Raw genomic sequence first — 18,289 nt, 5'->3', positions numbered from 1 at the left:
ACCTCTGATGTCTGACCTCTGACCTCTACGTCTCTGTTTCTGTTTCCTCCCAGCTGTCGGTGCGGCCCGGCCAGGGGGGCGAATCTCCGAAAGACGCGACCTCCGACTCAGGAAGCGTCTACGTGTCTGGCCTGACCCCGGGGACGGATTACTCGTACAGCGTCCAGCCCATCGCTAACGGACGGAACCGCGGCAAACCCATCACCGGCAAAGTTGTCACGCGTAAGAAATGTTCTCCCAATGCGTCGCTGTTCGTGGTTTCCTTTTCAGACAGCTGAGAGAAGTTGTTTATCGTGGGGAGAAAAGTCTGCACGGGGATTTGGCGTTTTTTAACGTAGCTGTTGATGCAGAGGGACGAGGCATTGGGGCTAATGTGACTGTGTGTGTCCTCCTCTCTCGTCCCCCCCCCCTCCAGCCCTGTCTCCCCCCACCGATCTCTCCCTGCAGCCCAACACTAACACTGGTGAGCTGTTCGTCCAATGGGCCGGCACCAAAACACCAGGTAAATACTGACCCTTCTCCTTCCATTCCCCTCTCCTCTGGATCTGTGCCAAGCTGGCTCTCTCTCTTTGTATCTCTCTCTGTCTCTCTTTGTCTGTCTCTCTGTGTATGTTTGTCTGTTTCTCTGTCCCTCTCTCTCTCTCTCTCTCTCTCTGTAACTCTTTTAACATTCTGTCTTTACCCCTCCGGACACCACGCCCCCCTTCTCCAGACTTCACAGGCTACAGAGTGACATGCACGCCAACCAATGGACAGCGAGGAAACTCTCTGGAGGAGTTTGTCCAGCCGGATCAGAACTCGTGCACCCTGGAGCACCTCAGCCCGGGGGTTGAGTACAACGTCAGCGTGTTCACCGTCAAAGACCATCTGGAGAGCGTTCCGCTGTCCGGCACGGTCACCCAAGGTAGGAATCGCCACGGTTTGGCAGTTGAACAAGATGGAGCCTCATTAGCCCTGCCCCTCTGCCGCCGTAAACCCAGTTTTTCCTCACAAAGTTCACAAACACAAAAAACGTTTGAGTTTAACGGTGGATTCGCTTTGGTTAAACGGTAAATGTTGTGGTTCCCTTGCGGAGAGTGTGTGTGGGTTGAATCCCAACCCTTTGTTAGTCAGAAGCAGAGCAGATCGTGGATCAGGACAAAGATCAGGTGACATCCACACAGCTGGTCTGCAGATCAACTGCTAGCCGGAATCTGCCTGACTCAGTCGAACGAGTTGGCTATCAGTCAATTCACGGGCCAGGAAATATGAGGAAGGTTTCAAGGTGGATCAGTTTTAAACAACCCTAACTCTAATCTTTCAAAATGTTCTACTCTGAGATTCAACCCATTTCATTCTGGTACCGTTGATATAAAAAAGACATTTTCTTGGATCTTTTACTTTAAGAAACGTAATAATCTTCGGTCTGTCTGAAGTATAGCCTGGCCAAGCAGAATAACTCACTATGGTGATGGATGCTTTAAATGATTCAAACGTAATTCCTCCTTCTATCTTCATTGTGTATCATTCGTTTCTTATGAAGCTTTAATTGGACACACTATCCTACTAACTTGGCCATTGGCTGAACTGTATCATAATGTTTAAATGGCTGTGGCTGTGTGTTTGGTTGACACCTCAACCGTGACTGAAGTTTGTGCAAGTTTGTGTGATCTGCATGAGTATGGGCTTACTTTTAAATGAAGAAACACAAATGTATTGTTTTCCTCTTATGAAAAACTATAAACGCCTTGCCTTTAATTAAGAAATGTGAACTGTATCTTGTGTTTTACTGTAATTTTTGGAGCAATCTATGAATCGTTCCAGCATGGCCACACTGTCTAACTGTCTGTGCTTTGGGAATGTAATTGATGTGCTTGTTGTAATTAGCGTCATCTTGGCTGATGTGTGTTTGTCTCTGCCTGCGCCTCGGCTGCAACTTAACCCTTTCAGACATACCCACGTTAGACAACGTCAAGTTTGTTGACGTTACCGACACCACCATCGGTCTGCGTTGGATTCCCCGCAACTTTACCACCCTCACCGGTTACCGGATAACGGTGCTGGCGTCCGGCGAGAGTGTGCCCATCGTCCAGGACATGGTGGACTCGGCTAGCGGTTATTACACGGTGCGAGGGCTGGAGCCCGGAGTCGATTACGACATTGTTATTGTCACGGTGACGGAGGAAGGCGAGAGTGAGCCGTTCTCGGTTACAAAGCAGACATACCCTGGTGATTTGACCCCTTTCATTCAAGGGATGGGGGTGGGGGTATATAAAAAAAAACAACGACTTTTATGAATGATTTGAAGTTCCATGTCGAACGTCTCACATTTGTTCGATTGAAGGAATTCTAGCTTTAAGGTTTTTCACTTTGGAAGTTCTACAGGCAGTAGCATCTGTAAGTGTAGATATAGTTGAGATTAATCCCAGAGCAAGGACAAAATATATCAGAGGTCAGGAGAGAGAAAGAGGCGCTTGTCAACGCTCGTGATAAAGAATATAATAACTGTAACTTTTAACATTACTGTCTGTGTCTCTGGACATGTAGGATCCAGCCTCCTGTCATCGTGGATGTCGCTTTTCACCTTGACGTTTAACACTCATGTACACTTTACTTTATACACTGTTTACCAAAACTTCCTCAATTGAATTCAATGTTTTCCATTTTATTATCACACATGTAGCCAATGACGTAGAAATTCTATATGGACTCCGATCAGACTGAACAAAAATCACTATAATCAGGGGTTTTCCATTCTATTATCACACATGTAGCCAATGACTTCTGAATTCTACATAGACTCCCATCGGAATAGTCTCTCCCACTTGTATTAACCCCGCCCCCCCCCCCCTGCCCCTCAACCCCCCCCCCCCCCCCCCCCCCCCCCCCCCCCCCCCAGCTGTACCAGCGCCCACCAACCTGAACTTCGGCGGCGTCGGCCCAGACACCATGAGGGTCACCTGGACGGCACCCAGCGTCGCCACCCTCAGTGACATCACACGCTTCGTCATCCGTTACCACCCAGTCACCGACGACACCGACATCAAGGAGCTCAACGTGGGCGGAGCCACCAACACCTTCCTCCTGCAGAGTAAGGCTCCTGATTGGATAGCTCTGACTCCTACTTCCTGTCCGGGGTGGGACCCCTAAACGTTCTCAGACTGTCCGCGTGGGGGAACCTGTCTTTCAGTTTTTCTCTCTCTTGTTGTGGTTTAAGATCAAAGTAAATGAGGGAGAGAGGGAAGAAAGACATCATGTAAAAATACACATGCTGTTTGTTACCTCATCCTCCAGATTGACCAATCACCCTGTAGTCCTTCTCCTCCTCCGGCTCTAACCTGCAGTTGTTTGATGTGTTGCAGACCTGATGCCCAACACAGAGTACCGTGTGAGCGTGGTGTGTGTGTACGAGGAGAGAGAGAGCAGCCCACTGACAGGCACGCAGAGAACCAGTGAGTACCACTGTCACTGAGCCTGTACACAAGGCCTACCTGTTTACAGCTTCTCTGATTAAACTTGAACGTGTGTGTGTGTGTTTGTGCCTCCTCAGCTCTGGATTCTCCCACCGGCCTGGACTTCTCTGACGTGTTCACCAACGCCTTCACCGTCCACTGGCAGGCGCCACAGTCTGTCATCACCGGCTACCGGATCCGGTACCAGATGACCAGCGGTGGCAGGTCCAAAGATGAGAGGCTGCCCCCGACCCGGACCCAATTCACCCTGACGGGCCTGGCTCCGGAGACAGAGTACCTGATCCACGTGTTCGCTGTGAGCGGCAGCCAGGAGAGTCTACCCCTCAGCGGAACACAGGCCACCAGTGAGTCCCACGACCGCCAACTGTCACAGCCCAACTGTCACAGCCCAACTGTGACAGTTGGGTGTAATTCTAGCGTGTTTGTCCCCTCTCACTCCCCCACCCTGTCCCCTCTCACCCCCCCAGCCTCCGACGCTCCCACTGACCTGGAGGTGCAGTCCTCCTCCCCTACCACCATCACCATCCGCTGGGACGCCCCCTCTGTCACGGTCAGGTACTACAGGATCACCCACGGAGAGACGGGTGAGTACCAGCTGATAACAGATCAGCTGATAACAGCTGAGGTGCCCCTGCTGTGCTGGTTCATTTCAAACACAAGCAGGCCCCAGTTCTAAACCCAGTCTTTGACCTGGACACGTCAATGTGGTGACAAAAAACACTGAATTAACCTTTAAATGCCCCCCTCTCTCCCTCCCCCATCCCTCCCTCTCTCCCTCCCCCATCCATCCCTCCCCCCCTCCTCCCAGGTGGGGATTCCCCTCCTACGGAGTTCACCATCCCTGGATCTCAGTCCACCGCCACCATCTCCAACCTGAACCCCGGGACCGACTACACCATCACCGTCTATGCCGTTACTGGTAGAGGGGACAGCCCCGCCTCCAGCACCCCCATCTACGTCAGACACAAGACCGGTGAGTTGGGCAGCAACAGTGTGTGTGTGGAGCAGGATGTACTGTAGAAATAATTTATGATCCTGTTATTCTTTTTTGTTTATGGCACTTTGGTTGTAGTGTGGGATCACATCTCTCTCTCTCCTCCCCCTCTCTCTACCTTCTTCCCCCTCTTCCTTCCTCCCTCCCCGTCCCCCTCTCTCTCTCTCCCTCCCTCCCTCCCTCCCTCCCTGTCCCCTCTCCCTCCATCCCTCCCTCCCCGTCCCCTCTCCCTCCCTCCCTCCTCGTCCCCCTCCCCCTCTCTCTACCTTCTTCTCCCTTCCTCCCTCCCCGTCCCTCTCTCTCCCTCCCTCCCTCCCCGTCCCCCTCTCTCTACCTTCTTCTCTCTCCCTCCCTCCCCTCCCCCTCTCCCTCCCTGCTCCTCCAGAGGTGGAGTCCCCTTCCCAGATGGAGGTGATGGATGTGAAGGACAACGGCCTGACGGTGCGCTGGTCTCCGTCCCAGGGCCCCATCAAGGGCTACCGGGTCACCAGCGTCCCCAAGAACGGACAGGGACCCTCCTTCTCCGAGGTGGTGGCCCCTGGTAAGACCAGAACCAGGACCTTCCGGGATCTTCCGGAACCTTCCGAGCGTCTCAAACTCAAATTAAAACAATTTCAGGCTGTCTGCCCAGCAGATGCATCGGTAGTCGCCACACCTGAGTCATGTGTGGGTGTGCGTGGTGAGGAGTCTTGTGTTGTTTTAGTGTGTCTGACTGTTGTTTTTGTTGTTGTTTACAGAACAGACAGAGATGTCGTTCACCGGTCTAATGCCGACGGTGGAGTACGTTCTGAGTGTGTACGCTCTGGGAACCGACGGAGAACCCTCTGCTCCTGTGGTGGAGAACGCCATCACAGGTGTGTGTGCTAGAGAAAGGGAAAGAGAAGTCAACCCTAATAGAGAAATGGAGCTCGTAATTGATTTGATAAGAGGCTAATTTATTGTTGTTGTCCCTCCCTCCCTCCCCCCCCTATCCTCCCTCCCTCCCTCCTCAGCCATGGACCGTCCTAAGGACCTCTCCTTCTCCGATGTGGACTCCACCTCCGTGCGCATCACCTGGGACGCCCCTGACGGCGCTGTGACATCATACCGCGTGCTGTACTCCAGCCCAGAGGAGGGCGAGAGAGAGCTGCGGCCGGCACCGCGCGGCCAGGACGACAGCGTGGTCCTCCGGGGGCTACGCCCAGGCACAGAGTACACCGTCAAGGTCATCGCTCTCCACGGTGGAGCCCCCAGCACGCCGCTGGTGGGCACCCAGGCTACAGGTACACACACACACAGGCTACAGGTACACACACACACACACAGGCTACAGGTACACACACACACACCTACACCCAGGCTACAGGTACACACACCCACACCCAGGCTACAGGTACACCCACACCCAGGCTACAGGTACACACACACCCAGGCTACAGGTACACACACACACACACAGGCTACAGGTACACACACACACACAGGTACACACACACACACACCTACACCCAGGCTACAGGTACACACACACACACCCAGGCTACAGGTACACACCTACACCTAGGCTACAGGTACACACACACACACCCAGGCTACAGGTACACACACACAGGCTACAGGTACACACACCCAGGCTACAGGTACACACACACACACCCAGGCTACAGGTACACACACAGGCTACAGGTACACACACCCAGGCTACAGGTACACACACAGGCTACAGGTACACACACACACACACACACAGGCTACAGGTACACACACACAGGCTACAGGTACACACACACACACACACACCCAGGCTACAGGTACACACACACACTCAGACTACAGGTACGCTCTCAAGCCACAGATGGGAGGAGGTGGGCCACACAAACTACTAGGCCCTCACCTCTGCCTCTCCCCTCTCCCCCCTCCCCCCCCCCCTCCCCCCTGCCCAGCCATCCCAGCCCCCACCAACCTCATATTGTCTGAGGTGGGCGACGCCACGTTCACCGTCAGCTGGAGGGCTCCCAGCGCCAGGCTGACAGGGTACCGTGTGGTGGTCAACCCCAAGAACAACAACGGCCCCACCAAGGAGATGAACCTCGGCCCGGACGTCACACGCGCCACAGTCACTGGGCTCATGGTAAAATACAGAGACGTTAACCCTGAGGGTGAATATGGTGTGTGATACACCATGATTTGATATGTTGTGTGTGTGTGTGTGTGTGTGTGTGTGTGTGCAGGTGGCCACTAATTATGTGGTGCAGGTCTACGCTCTGAAGAACTCAGTCACCAGCCGACCCCTGGAGGGAGAGGTCTCCACACTAGAGAGTAAGCAGCTCCCCACACACACACACACACAAACACACACACAAACACACACACACACACACAAACACACACACCTGGTTTGCTTTTATGACAAATTCTACTGACTATTCTCTCTCCTTTTTTCTATCTTTCTCATTCGGTGCTCTACTCCCCCTCCTCCACATCTCCTCCCTCGGTGCTCTACTCCCCCTCATCCACATCTCCTCCCTCCTTCCCTACGTCCTCGTTCCCTCTCTGCAGACATCAGTCCTCCTAGACGGGTGCGTATCAGCGACGTGAAGGACTCCTCCATCACGCTGACCTGGCGCTCCAAGGTCGAGACCATCACCGGCTTCCTCATAGAGGCCACGCCCCTCGGGGTCAACCGCCCGACTATCAAGAAGACAATCACCGGAGAGCAGAACACCTACATCCTCACTGGTACACTGAACTACATTACCCATCAGCACTCTGTTCTACATCCTCACTGGTAGACTGAACTACATTACCCATCAGCACTCTGTTCTACATCCTCACTGGTAGACTGAACTACATTACCCATCAGCACTCTGTTCTACATCCTCTTGGTACACTGAACTACATTACCCATCAGCACTCTGTTCTACATCCTCTTGGTACACTGAACTACATTACCCATCAGCACTCTGTTCTACATCCTCTATAGTACACTGAACTACATTACCCATCAGCACTCTGTTCTACATCCTCACTGGTAGACTGAACTACATTACCCATCAGCACTCTGTTCTACATCCTCTTGGTACACTGAACTACATTACCCATCAGCACTCTGTTCTACATCCTCTATAGTACACTGAACTATATTACCCATCAACACCCTCACTTGAACCCTTATATGTAATCAGTTTGTTTGAACTTCTCCAGGTCTGGAGCCTGGTACCACCTACACTATCAACCTCTACACTCTCAACGGCAACGCCCGAAGTGCCCCCTTCTCTCTCACTGTCAGCACTGGTAAGAACATACACACACACACATCCCACAAAATCTGAAATATATCAAGAGTCTTGTACAGTGTCTGACCCGTGTGTGTGTGTGTGTGTGTGTGTGTGTGTGTGTGTGTGTGTGTGTGTGTGTGTGTGTGTGTGTGTGTGTGTGTACAGCTAAGCCAGCTGTCCATGCCCCCACCAACCTGCAGTTCACCTCACTGACCCCCAACTCCATCTCCTTCACCTGGGAGCCCCCGGCCACACGTATCACAGGATATTACGTCACGTACGAGCAGGCGGGCGGAGCACCCCGTGAGATCAGCCCACGCCCGCACGCCGGACAGAACTATGCCACCATCTCTGGTACGTGGAATCCACCTTCCTTTAATGACACAAAGTCTAGTCTAGCTAGTTGGTTAAGACTAAAAGTATAACAGGCCTGATCTGGGTTTGTGTGTAGATGAACAGATACTAACCAAACTCTCCTCTCCACCTCTCTCCATCGTCTCCACCTCCTCCCTTAAAAACGACCTCCTGCGACCCCCTCCCTCCCCAGGTCTGAGGCCGAATACTGAGTACATCATCAAGATCATCGCCCTCCAGAGCTCTCAGACCAGCACCCCACTGGAGGGCACTGCCAGAACTCGTGAGTACAAGCCAACATGGCCCATGAGCACACGACACACACACACACACACACACTATGACTGGGTACTATACATGTCCCCAAACACACGGAACCACAACTACACGCACACTCTCAAAGGCTTCCAAAACGAAACGGGCCCAAAACAAATTCTTTTTTTTTTGTGTCTGAATGGTACAAGTACAAAAAAAAAAGGCATTTGGCGAGCCTTAGCATGTGTTTGCTACTCAGCTGAGTCTGCTGCATCGTTTCTGGCAGAGGCTGTCTACACAAAGTCTTTATTGACAAGTTCTAACTGTGCCGTAATAAAAACTCTGCCTCTCACTCTGAGTACCTCCTGATGCTCCGTCCAAAAGCTAGTGATAGCAGTAAACCAAGGCTGAACAACGGCAAGACAGTGGCAGGCTTTTGTGAAGCAGTGCAGTCAGAATCGCTGGCCATCGGCTGGGTACACGACAGCCCCATGCTGACTGATTTGTGCGACTGCAGCTACCTAATTCCCAGGCTCAGGCTCCCCCCCCCCCCTAGTGACCCCCAAATCCCCCTCAGAGCTAACGAGCTTGCTTCCTAACCCTTCTCTGCCGCACCAGAACCGGAATCCCAGCTTGGGCTGCCTCTCCCTAACCGGCCCGGCCGCCCTAGCATCCTGGACGTGCCCGAGGTCACCTCCGGCGACACCGACAACAGCGTGGTGGGCCCCAGCGGACAGGACATCCCGGGCCAGGGGCAGAACGTGGAGTACACAGAGTACAACAACAACAGGCACCCTCAGGTGCCCTACTGGCCTCAAACGCCCCTGGTGTACGTGCCCTTGCCCGACGCTGAGGGTCGTAGGGTGCCTGTCGTGAGGGTGAACGTGCCCGGCTCTGCCTTTGGTTTCCCAGAGAACGAGACGGGATCTCCCCAAGAGGCCCAGACTCAGACCACCATCTCCTGGAAGCCGTACAAGCAGAGCAGCGCCTACCTGGTGTCCTGTAACCCTCTCACTCACACCGAAGAGAAGATGTTCCAGGTAGGACCAATCGGGGGGGAGGTGGAGAAATGGATACATCTGGTGTACAGACATTATCTGTAGCCTAACATCAGGGGCTACCGATCTAATTCATAGATCAAAAACGTAAGCTTCTTTTCACACACCCCTCCCCCTCCTCTGTTTCCCTCCCTCCCCCCCTCTCCCTCTTCCTCCATCAGATGCGTATACCAGGCACCTCCACCAGTGCCACCCTGATAGGTCTCACCTCTGGAGCCTCCTACAACGTCATCGTGGAAGCCCTCAAGGGGGCGCTCAAGCACAAGATCCTGGAGGAGGTTGTCACCGTCGGCAACAGCCGTAAGTGACTAACTGCCGTCTACTGTTTGAACTTTGCACTTCTGGTCCTTGATCTTCTGCTGTATGGCTTTGGATAAAAGCGTCTGATCATTGAATAAAATGTATAACAGAAACTACACGTTGGTTTAAAAACAATTTTGGGCTCCCCCATTCAAAACAACCAACCGCAGTCTTATCTCATTCCTGTAGTGCAAGAAGGCGAGGCGTCCAATCAGGACAGATGTTACGACACCTTTACCGCCACTTACCAAGACGTTGGTGCCGAGTGGGAGCGCATGTCGGAGACCGGCTTCAAGCTGTGGTGTCGGTGTCTCGGGCTGGGCAGCGGTCATTTCAGATGTGACTCTTCCAGTAAGCGCCTCTGTTTTATTCATCAGATGTGTCCAACGTACGAAAATACCATGTAAACTCGCCGTGGTATTATGAATCCTCTAGCAACTATCGTGACTCTCACAGTAGGCTATCGTGCTCTGTGGGAAACCGCCTAGTTAGCTAAACTTGCCATGTCATGGCTAGCGTCCACACGCGAAACTCGCTTTCCGTCATTTTCTCTCGTTTTTTTTTAGAGTGGTGTCATGATGGCGGCAACAACTACCGTATCGGGGACAGGTGGGAGCGCCAGGCGGATAACGGTCACATGATGAGCTGCTCCTGTCTGGGCAACGGCAAGGGAGAGTTCAAGTGCGAGCCACGTAAGTCACGCCCCCAGCACCGTGATTGGTCAGCAGGACTGACATCACCTTGCGTGAAAGTGAAACCAAATCAGCCGTGCTGATTAATTAAGACGTTTGAGATAGTGGAATGTGTGAACATAATGTTTGGTGAATTTAGCTCCTTGTAATGTCCCTGCCACGGTGTATCTAAGTCCCCCTCTCATATACTGTGTGTGTGTGTGTGTGTAGATGAGTCCACTTGCTATGACAACGGGAAGATGTACCAGGTAGGGAACCAGTGGCAGAAGGAGTATCTGGGAGCCATCTGTACCTGCACCTGCTACGGAGGACAACAGGTACATTTCACACCTGTGTGTGTTGAGTGATAAGTGTATGGAATGTGTGAGCAGATTCAGATACCGCTGAAGTGTGTCTGTGTGCTAACCTGTGTGTGTGTCAGGGTTGGCGCTGTGAGAACTGTCGCAGGCCGGGCGCTGAGGTTGACGCCAGCCTGCTGCAGCCAGTCAGATATGGAGACAACACTCTCCGCAAAGTGGTGAGTGCTCCCCCTCCCCCCCCGCCATTTTGAAGCTTCGAACATATCGCCATAGTTACCGCAGACTTCCTGTTTTCGTGTCCATAGGCAGGATGTGGTAATGATGTTGTTTGATGTCCGTCGTGTTTCATGTGTGTCGCGATTCAGATCTGATTTGGCCGTTAAGTTCGAGGAACTTAATAGGGTTTGACCATGTAAGCGTCGTAAGAGATACCTAGAAAACCCTCAACTGACGAGTGTTTCTCTGTTCCGTGTTCCAGAACATTCAGTGCCCCATCGAGTGCCTTCAACCTGGGCTCTTGGCCGATGCAATCGCCGCCCAGAATCCTCACGAGTAAACAACATCCTCCCCTGTTTCCGATTGGCTTTCCCATCTGGAGACTGTCCTCTACCTGAGACCCGTCTTCCTGTTTGTGACAATCAGCCCATCAGTGCTTTGCTGAGAGCACCCCGCCCAAAATGGCAACCTTACATTTGACCCCCGGGCTTCCTGATTAGCTTAGCAACGTACCGTCCTTTAGCACCGCATAACCAAAGATGCCTGAACACCAAAGCGCTCAAGGGAGTCACTAACGACTTCAAGAGCAGTTACAATTTTTTACCATTATTAATTAGCGTCTGTTCTTTCACTGTCTGACAGTTGCTTGAGTTTGTCTCTTCTAGAATCCGTTCTGCTTGTGGGTTCTATCCCCTCTTAGTGATTGTGGTGTTTCTTTTACAGCATTAATCTTGTTTGTCTGTGCATCCCAAATGCCTTCAAAAGATACGAACCTTCTGTGAGTGTGCGTAGGCCAAATACCATGGCCTTTTAATCTTCAGACATGATTTCATGTGATTTAATTTGTCTTCTGAAACTTGTATCGCTTAAAATAAATAGTTTTCCAACACCTTGTCAGTGTTACAATAACACAATTCTGTTTTACCCAAAGTTCAATGATCAGAGCTAGTCTGCCTGAAATGAAGCACTGTTGGAGAATGTTGTAGAGGTTTGTTTTGTCCATGAACGTATATAAAAAAACAACTTGTTTTTCCATTTCTGTAGCCCATGTTGTTAGCAGGGCTAGCACTGTGTGTAGTGATTTACACCTACTGATGAGATGTTTTGCTAACTCTTAAATGCTTAGTTGTATTTTATTTATCCCTTAAAATCACAGCATGTCAACTGAATGTGAGCAGGGCTGTGATGTTGAATCTTCTGGGTTCTATTTTTGTACTTGAGGTGCCAGGATTATCGCTACTGTTGAAATTCCCTGGTTTTAATAAAGTTGATGAGAACCTCATGAATCGTGTTTGTCTTTTGTTAGCATGCTAATATGCCCCCTTAACTAACTGATATTACATTTTGCAGGGTTTGTGTAAACTTGCAAAGAAAGCTTAGATCGAAAATCAGACAATTTTTCAGCAAGATACAAAACTTGCATCTTTGTTTATTTGTCTAGTTCAACAATCCTTGACCTATCAGAGTAACAATTTTAGTAGCTGCGACTGCAATCGCTCGCCAGGAATGAGGGAGGAGTGTGTGGAGTGCAACATGAACACCCTTCTGTGCATGTAACTGGAATGATCCAAGTATGTCACTAAATCAACGTCAAAATTAAGTATCTTATGAAAGCTTGTGTGCGTGTTGATTCATCGTAGTGTTGAGTGTGCGTGTGTGTATGTTCAGTGGTGGAACAGGCGCAGGTTGGTGTGCACCAGAGTGATGCCCTGCTCGTCGCAGGCGTTGATCACGACCTCGTCGGCCGTGGAGCCGGACGGAGCAGCGATGTACTCCACCCCACTCTGCAGGGAGGAAGGTCAGATCGTTTAGAGGGGAGGAAATGAAGAGAGCAAAGGAGGGTCCTGTGGTGTGTGTGTGTGTGTGTTCACTGACCCGTTTGGCACGGTCCACGTTGTCCCTGAAGGGGAAGAAGGCGTCAGAGCTGAGAGCCACAGCCTGCAGGGAGCTCTTCCAGTTGGTTCTCTCAGTCTCAGACAGGGGCTCTGGAACCTCCTCAAACATGGCCTTCCACACCGCCAGGTCTGGGCCCTGGGGAGACACACGTGGTTATAGTGACACACACACACAGTACAGTTTCGCTAGTGAGTCATGGCTGTGCGCAGGCTTCAGGGGGACACAGGCTTCGGGGGGGACACAGGCTTCGGGGGGGACTCACAGGCTTCGGGGGGGACTCACAGGCTTCAGGGGGGACTCACAGGCTTCAGGGGGGACTCACAGGCTTCAGGGGACTCACAGGCTTCAGGGGACTCACCTCTCCGATGGTGCCGCTGACGTACTGGTCGATGGCGTTGGCCCTCTCTGCCCGCTTCACGCCGCTCCGGAAGCTCATGCCCAGCACGCGCGGGTGGTGCCTCATCCACCAGTTGTCAGCCTTGTCGCCCGCTAGGCGCGTGCAGTGGATACGGGACTGCTGTCCCGCCCCAATGCCAATCACCTGACACACACACACACACATTAGCTTCCCTGTAACAGGGCTTTAATTCATTCCGACAATTCTTACTCCCCCTCCCCTCCCTCCATACCTGTCCGTCCTTGGAGTAGCACACAGAGTTGGACTGGGTGTACTTGACGGCGATGCTCGCCACGATGAGGTCACGCACAGCATTCCCTGACAACTGGGGGGGCGGAGTCAAGCAAGGGTCAACTTTAGGCACTGCAGTTAAGTTTGTCCACAGCTACAGTTTAAAAACACACATTCATGAATCTGATTCCCTTCTCCATAGTCGCAGCCCCGGCGATGCACGTGAACTCACAGATCCCTTGGAGACGACGTTGGTGAACAGCTGCTTGTCTATGAGCACAGCGTTCCTCTTCTGCTTCAGGTGGAGGCCAAACAACACTCGCACCTCGGCCTCGTCCGGCTCGTAGGCTGGGTCCATCTGAGACACACACACAATGTAAATCACACGTACAGAGCGCTAATCCATCAAGTAACTCAAGAGACCATTTTCTGCACTCTATGGTCTTGCGTAATCATCGACCCTGAGTTGATCAAAGTGTGTGTGTGTGTGTGAGCAGGCGCTGGGGCCGTACCTGGAGAACACAGTAGTTCCCGTTCTTCTTCTTTGACAGAATCCGGAGAGCCTCCTCCTCGTAACCGGGGGCGATGATGCCATCGGACACCTGGGAGTGAGAGGAGTAGGGGGGGGTGAGGAACAGGACACTTCTGTGAACGCTCAACGTGCCACACACACACACTCACCTCTCTGGATATGATCTTGGCCGTGGGGATGTCACACACGTCAGACAGGGCGATGAAGTCACCAAACGAGGACATCCTGTCTGACCCTGGAGGACAGAGGGAGGAGTGAGAGGAAACAGACACACAGAGGCAGAGACAGAGAGAAGCAGAGCAGAGAGAAGCAGAGCAGAGAGAAGCAGACAGACAGAGACAGAGAGAGGCAGGCGGACAGACAGTACCTCGGGCCCTGGCGTACGCTGTGGCCAGTGGGGTGAGGTCAGTCAGCATGTCGTGCACCATGCACACTTTGGCCTCGTCCTCAGTCAGGGGAACGCCCACAGCAGCCCCTGGAGAAACACACGGATAGATTTTAAATTTAACATTTTCATGTTACCAGAAAGGTGTGTGTGTGGGGACAGAGTACACCCCCCTGTGTGTGTGTGTGTGTGCTCACCAGCAGGGCTGACGTGCTTGAAGGAGGTGGCGGCAGGCATGCCCAGAGCTCCCTTCAGCTCCCTGACCAGCTGCCAGGCGTTCAGAGCATCACACAGGTTGATGAAGCCTGGAGATCCATTCACCACTGAGGGGGGAGAGAGAGGGCAAATGAGAGAGACAGAGCCAGAGGGAGAAGAAAAAGAGCTGCACTGGCATACAATCTGCACAATGACACCCTGCAATTTGCACTATTGTATCCCTTGTACTTCTTTGCACTATCCCAATTTTTTAGGTTAGATTGTAAATTATGGCTACTTTATATTTTATTTTTTATTCAAATCCCCTTAGTATTAGCTACACTTTGCTCATTTTGTATAGTTAGTCCACATATTTAAGTTTCAAGATTCCTATATGTTTAATGCATGTACGTTCCTGCCAAAGTAAATTCCTTGTCTGTGCAAACTTTGATGGCAAATAAAACCCCTTCTAATTCTGATTCAATAATCTTGTAACTCAGTAAAAAGGTGTTTGAGTGCGTGTGTGTGGGCGGGCCGGAGGTGTACCTGTGAGTGGCAGGGTGGGGCGCAGGGTGTAGAGCTGGGCGGGGGCCTGGTGGGGGTTCATGCCGTAGCGCAGGGGCAGCTGGGATACACCACGACTGTACTGGCGGCGGAAGTAGTCGGAGATGGCCTCATCGTACTGTGCCGTGTGGGTGAAGGCCTGTGAGGGGGGGGGGGGGACACCAATTGTAAGACTTCAGCCTCGCCAGCAGATGGCGCTACTGCTGCATCAAGATCGATATTACACAGTGGGGTATGCCAAGGATTACTGCCACCCACCATACATTGCAAAATAATGGAAATCCTATTTGGTTATTTTTTTTGCCTCTTCCACTGACTAACAGTGTAATTACCTCCAGGGGATCAAAGACATGGTAAAATAATTAACTGTTAAAATAATTGCTAAACTGGGATTTTCATTGACGCGCGTTAGTGAGAAGGTAAGGCACCAAGCAGTGGAGAAAGCCTGCATGACGAGGCGATTACATCTCTCATCTATCAGAACAATCTAGTGTTGACAGCCCTGATTGGACCTTGGACCTTACCCTTACCCTACCCCTGCCCCCCCCCCCCCCCCCCCAAAAAAAAAACACACTAACCAATCAGGGGCCCTCCAGCCTTCCTCTCTAACCTGACCCCAGAAGCGAGCAGGACACAGCATGGAACCCTGTCCTCACAGATATAGCGACTGTTATCAATCTTGATCTACTCAATGGTAAGATCAATGACATGGTGTCTCCTGAGAAGATTGTCCAGAGAAGGACAGTCAATATCGGGCAAAGAGGACAGGACACAAAATGGCCGTCAACCACCAAGCAGTCTCTTATCTGCCATGCGAAGCATCTGCTCAAGTGTTTGTTTTGTGTACCTTTTATTTATTGGATTCGGCTAAAAGTGTCTTTCCTGTCTTGCTCAACTTAGTTGGCAGTTGATGTGTGATGAGGACGTGTCTGAACAAGATGGCCGCTTAGCAAAAGGAGAGAGATTACACAATCTCAAATCTCTACTTGTGAGCAAGCCTCGTGTTACTGGTTTGTCACCTTGGTTTGTGGGGGGGGGGGGCTCTGCTTTTGGCTCTGAATTAGTCAAATGGGATGAATTTATGAATCTAACTGTCAGACTGACGGGCACAGACAATGGACTCCTTTCAAGTTCCTTTGTACATTTGTAGCTAGCGACTGTCCTAGAAACACTGATTCCTGATAGGGTGTTCAGCATCGTGGGATCAAGAAACTCCCCCAAAAAGAAGCTTGTTTCACTGTTTCTGTGGTTACCCCCCCCCCCCACCCCCTCCCAGTATAGTACTACGGTTACCTTCAGCGCCAATGTCTTACGGGTCTCCAAGGAGGTGTCCTTGCCCTCCGACCCCTCCATCTCCGCGGCAACCAGCGGGTAGTCGGCGGGGTCGCACACGATGGTGACACGGGCGTGGTTCTTGGCTGCCGCGCGGAGCAAGGTAACGCCTCCTGCACACGGGGTCAAGAGGTCACATGACTACATGATCACATGACTACATTTCTAGACAGGCTAATCAACCAATAAGTTAAAATATCATATCCTCATCCCTACCTGTTCTCATCACAGTGAAGGCCAAAATGTAGCCTCCAAAATGTAACCAACAACAGACGCATGTTTTTTTTCACTATTTGTATTTTAATAAAACCCCTTTATGATTCTGATAGCGCTGCAACTGGTCGGTCATGGCTAGTGTGAGATACGTGACAAGAGAAAAGGCTTCCAGGCTCACCAATATCTATCTGCTCCACCGCGTCCTCCACAGTCACGTCAGGGACAGAGATGGTCTTGACGAACGGGTAGAGATTACACACCACCACCCTGGCCACAGAAACATTGCGTTTAACACAACAGGGCCCAGTTAACTCTTTCAGAAGACAACCAGGAACAGTGGATTTAAAATGAACTTGATACCAAGATGAAGTATGTGGAATTGCTCTAAAATGGCTGCCCAATTTTAACACCACGGAATGTGTTGGATTTGAAATCATCTCTTAAATTGAAATATAAATGTGTAAACCTTTTTTTTACATTGTAATTAAAATCATATTTCAATTTTAAAAGGAGGTACATTCAAAACCAACAAATTGGGTGATGTTTCAAATGTCAATATTAAAGGTTTTCCATGCCTTAAAATTCAAAACATGATGTCACTGATTTGCTTCCATACTACATCCTGTTTCTGTGGCGGCTCACGGCCACTCATCTTCCCTCCTTGAACCAGCAGCAGTCATGTGAGGGTAATGAAGTGGATGCTGCACGATTTGAATTAACTGTTTATCAGATTAGCTAGCATGCTCCCGCATGGGCCCTCATGTTTAAGTGCCAAATGTAGCAAATCTCGAGCCACATCACGTGCATAATGATTCAGAACATAGCCACCTCAACTCATTCAATGGCAATACAGTCAAGTTACTTAAGTCTTAGATTGTTAAGGTCCGTGTAGGAAAATGCCTTACCGGACCAGACTGTAACCCAGTTTCTCCATGTCGGCCTTGTCTGAGGGGGTACGGCGGGCCAGGATGCCTCCGTGCACGACCGGGTGGAGGGTCTTCACTCGCCCTCCCAGCATCTCAGGGTGTCCCGTGAGCTCAGATACATCCCTGTGTGGCAGAGTAGGAACGGGTGGTGATACCAATATTACAAAAGCACACTAAATGCATACTTTGTATACCATGTCCCAGAATTGTATCTTTAACTGGATAATATAATGTAAAACAAGGTCAGAAAGTATCCTACCTGACAGCTAGTCCAGCATCACGCAGGGTTTTGGCCGTGCCCCCCGAAGCGACCAGAGACAGTCCAACACTCACCAAACGTTTGGCAAAATCCAGCAGTCCATTCTTGTCAGACACACTTAACAGTGCTGGGAATAAAATACAACATGAAACATTTGTTCAAATCCAACGAGTGTTTTTTCATAATTAGGTAGCAGCTAACTAGCCTTTGCTAACCAAATGCTGCGTTATCATTCAAATATTGTAGCAAGCTAGCTAACCATCACGGTTAAAGTGATGGATGGAAGAGCTGTATAACTCTGCAGCATTCGGCTGGCTAACTTTTTGTGCAGATAATAACGTGTAAAGAAAGCGTACCAAGTTCTGCGGAGGCCATTGTGTTGAGATAGAAACTTCTGGTTGAATTAGCTTTCTACTTTTGTTTGATAACTTCCCCAAGATGGCATTGACTCAACCCATGTGAGCAGAACGTTCAAAGTT

At 50.9% G+C, this 18,289-nt stretch overlaps 2 protein-coding genes across 4 annotated transcripts in view; one reads left to right on the top strand and one right to left on the bottom strand.

Moving 5' to 3' along the window:
• The window catches only part of LOC124474340 (fibronectin-like), a 24,804-nt gene extending 12,645 nt beyond the window's left edge, over nucleotides 1-12,159 (top strand). Inside the window, exons 22-46 of one of the 3 annotated variants that reach the window (XM_047030358.1) lie at nucleotides 54-222; nucleotides 416-502; nucleotides 713-904; nucleotides 1,930-2,208; nucleotides 2,879-3,070; nucleotides 3,342-3,431; nucleotides 3,530-3,796; nucleotides 3,920-4,036; nucleotides 4,261-4,425; nucleotides 4,832-4,987; nucleotides 5,184-5,300; nucleotides 5,439-5,708; nucleotides 6,369-6,556; nucleotides 6,657-6,744; nucleotides 6,985-7,164; nucleotides 7,630-7,719; nucleotides 7,869-8,057; nucleotides 8,251-8,340; nucleotides 9,225-9,352; nucleotides 9,532-9,670; nucleotides 9,860-10,021; nucleotides 10,237-10,362; nucleotides 10,573-10,679; nucleotides 10,784-10,879; nucleotides 11,140-12,159. In XM_047030358.1, coding sequence (XP_046886314.1) covers nucleotides 54-222; nucleotides 416-502; nucleotides 713-904; nucleotides 1,930-2,208; nucleotides 2,879-3,070; nucleotides 3,342-3,431; nucleotides 3,530-3,796; nucleotides 3,920-4,036; nucleotides 4,261-4,425; nucleotides 4,832-4,987; nucleotides 5,184-5,300; nucleotides 5,439-5,708; nucleotides 6,369-6,556; nucleotides 6,657-6,744; nucleotides 6,985-7,164; nucleotides 7,630-7,719; nucleotides 7,869-8,057; nucleotides 8,251-8,340; nucleotides 9,225-9,352; nucleotides 9,532-9,670; nucleotides 9,860-10,021; nucleotides 10,237-10,362; nucleotides 10,573-10,679; nucleotides 10,784-10,879; nucleotides 11,140-11,217 — 3,762 coding nt within the window. In that variant the 3' untranslated portion in view covers nucleotides 11,218-12,159. Of the gene's footprint in view, nucleotides 1-53; nucleotides 223-415; nucleotides 503-712; nucleotides 905-1,929; nucleotides 2,209-2,878; nucleotides 3,071-3,341; nucleotides 3,432-3,529; nucleotides 3,797-3,919; nucleotides 4,037-4,260; nucleotides 4,426-4,831; nucleotides 4,988-5,183; nucleotides 5,301-5,438; nucleotides 5,709-6,368; nucleotides 6,557-6,656; nucleotides 6,745-6,984; nucleotides 7,165-7,629; nucleotides 7,720-7,868; nucleotides 8,058-8,250; nucleotides 8,341-8,930; nucleotides 9,353-9,531; nucleotides 9,671-9,859; nucleotides 10,022-10,236; nucleotides 10,363-10,572; nucleotides 10,680-10,783; nucleotides 10,880-11,139 lie in introns of all 3 variants that reach the window. The other 2 variants (XM_047030356.1, XM_047030357.1) reach the window with 2 other exon arrangements.
• atic (5-aminoimidazole-4-carboxamide ribonucleotide formyltransferase/IMP cyclohydrolase) lies at nucleotides 11,740-18,289 on the bottom strand. The gene is made up of 15 exons (XM_047030360.1): nucleotides 18,167-18,289; nucleotides 17,811-17,937; nucleotides 17,531-17,674; nucleotides 16,804-16,892; nucleotides 16,371-16,522; nucleotides 15,060-15,216; nucleotides 14,516-14,641; nucleotides 14,301-14,408; nucleotides 14,083-14,168; nucleotides 13,914-14,003; nucleotides 13,634-13,759; nucleotides 13,403-13,495; nucleotides 13,132-13,314; nucleotides 12,753-12,908; nucleotides 11,740-12,661 (listed from the first exon to the last, which is right to left on the bottom strand). Exons 1-15 carry the CDS (start codon nucleotides 18,183-18,185, stop codon nucleotides 12,542-12,544), a joined length of 1,776 nt encoding a protein of 591 aa, XP_046886316.1. The 5' UTR covers nucleotides 18,186-18,289; the 3' UTR covers nucleotides 11,740-12,541.

This window comes from Hypomesus transpacificus, chromosome 12 (genome assembly GCF_021917145.1).
Source record: "Hypomesus transpacificus isolate Combined female chromosome 12, fHypTra1, whole genome shotgun sequence".
Taxonomy (NCBI): Eukaryota; Metazoa; Chordata; class Actinopteri; order Osmeriformes; family Osmeridae; genus Hypomesus; species Hypomesus transpacificus.
This window is presented reverse-complemented; position numbering and strand designations above follow the sequence as displayed.

Bases quoted from the DNA above. Each gene is read 5' to 3' on its own strand.
- atic (XM_047030360.1), bottom strand. The intron at 16,893-17,530 runs GTAAGGCATTTT...TTCTGTGGCCAG, and splicing joins CTGGGTTACAGTCTGGTCCG to GGTGGTGGTGTGTAATCTCT. The intron at 13,496-13,633 runs GTGAGTTCACGT...CCGCCCCCCCAG, and splicing joins ACGTCGTCTCCAAGGGATCT to TTGTCAGGGAATGCTGTGCG.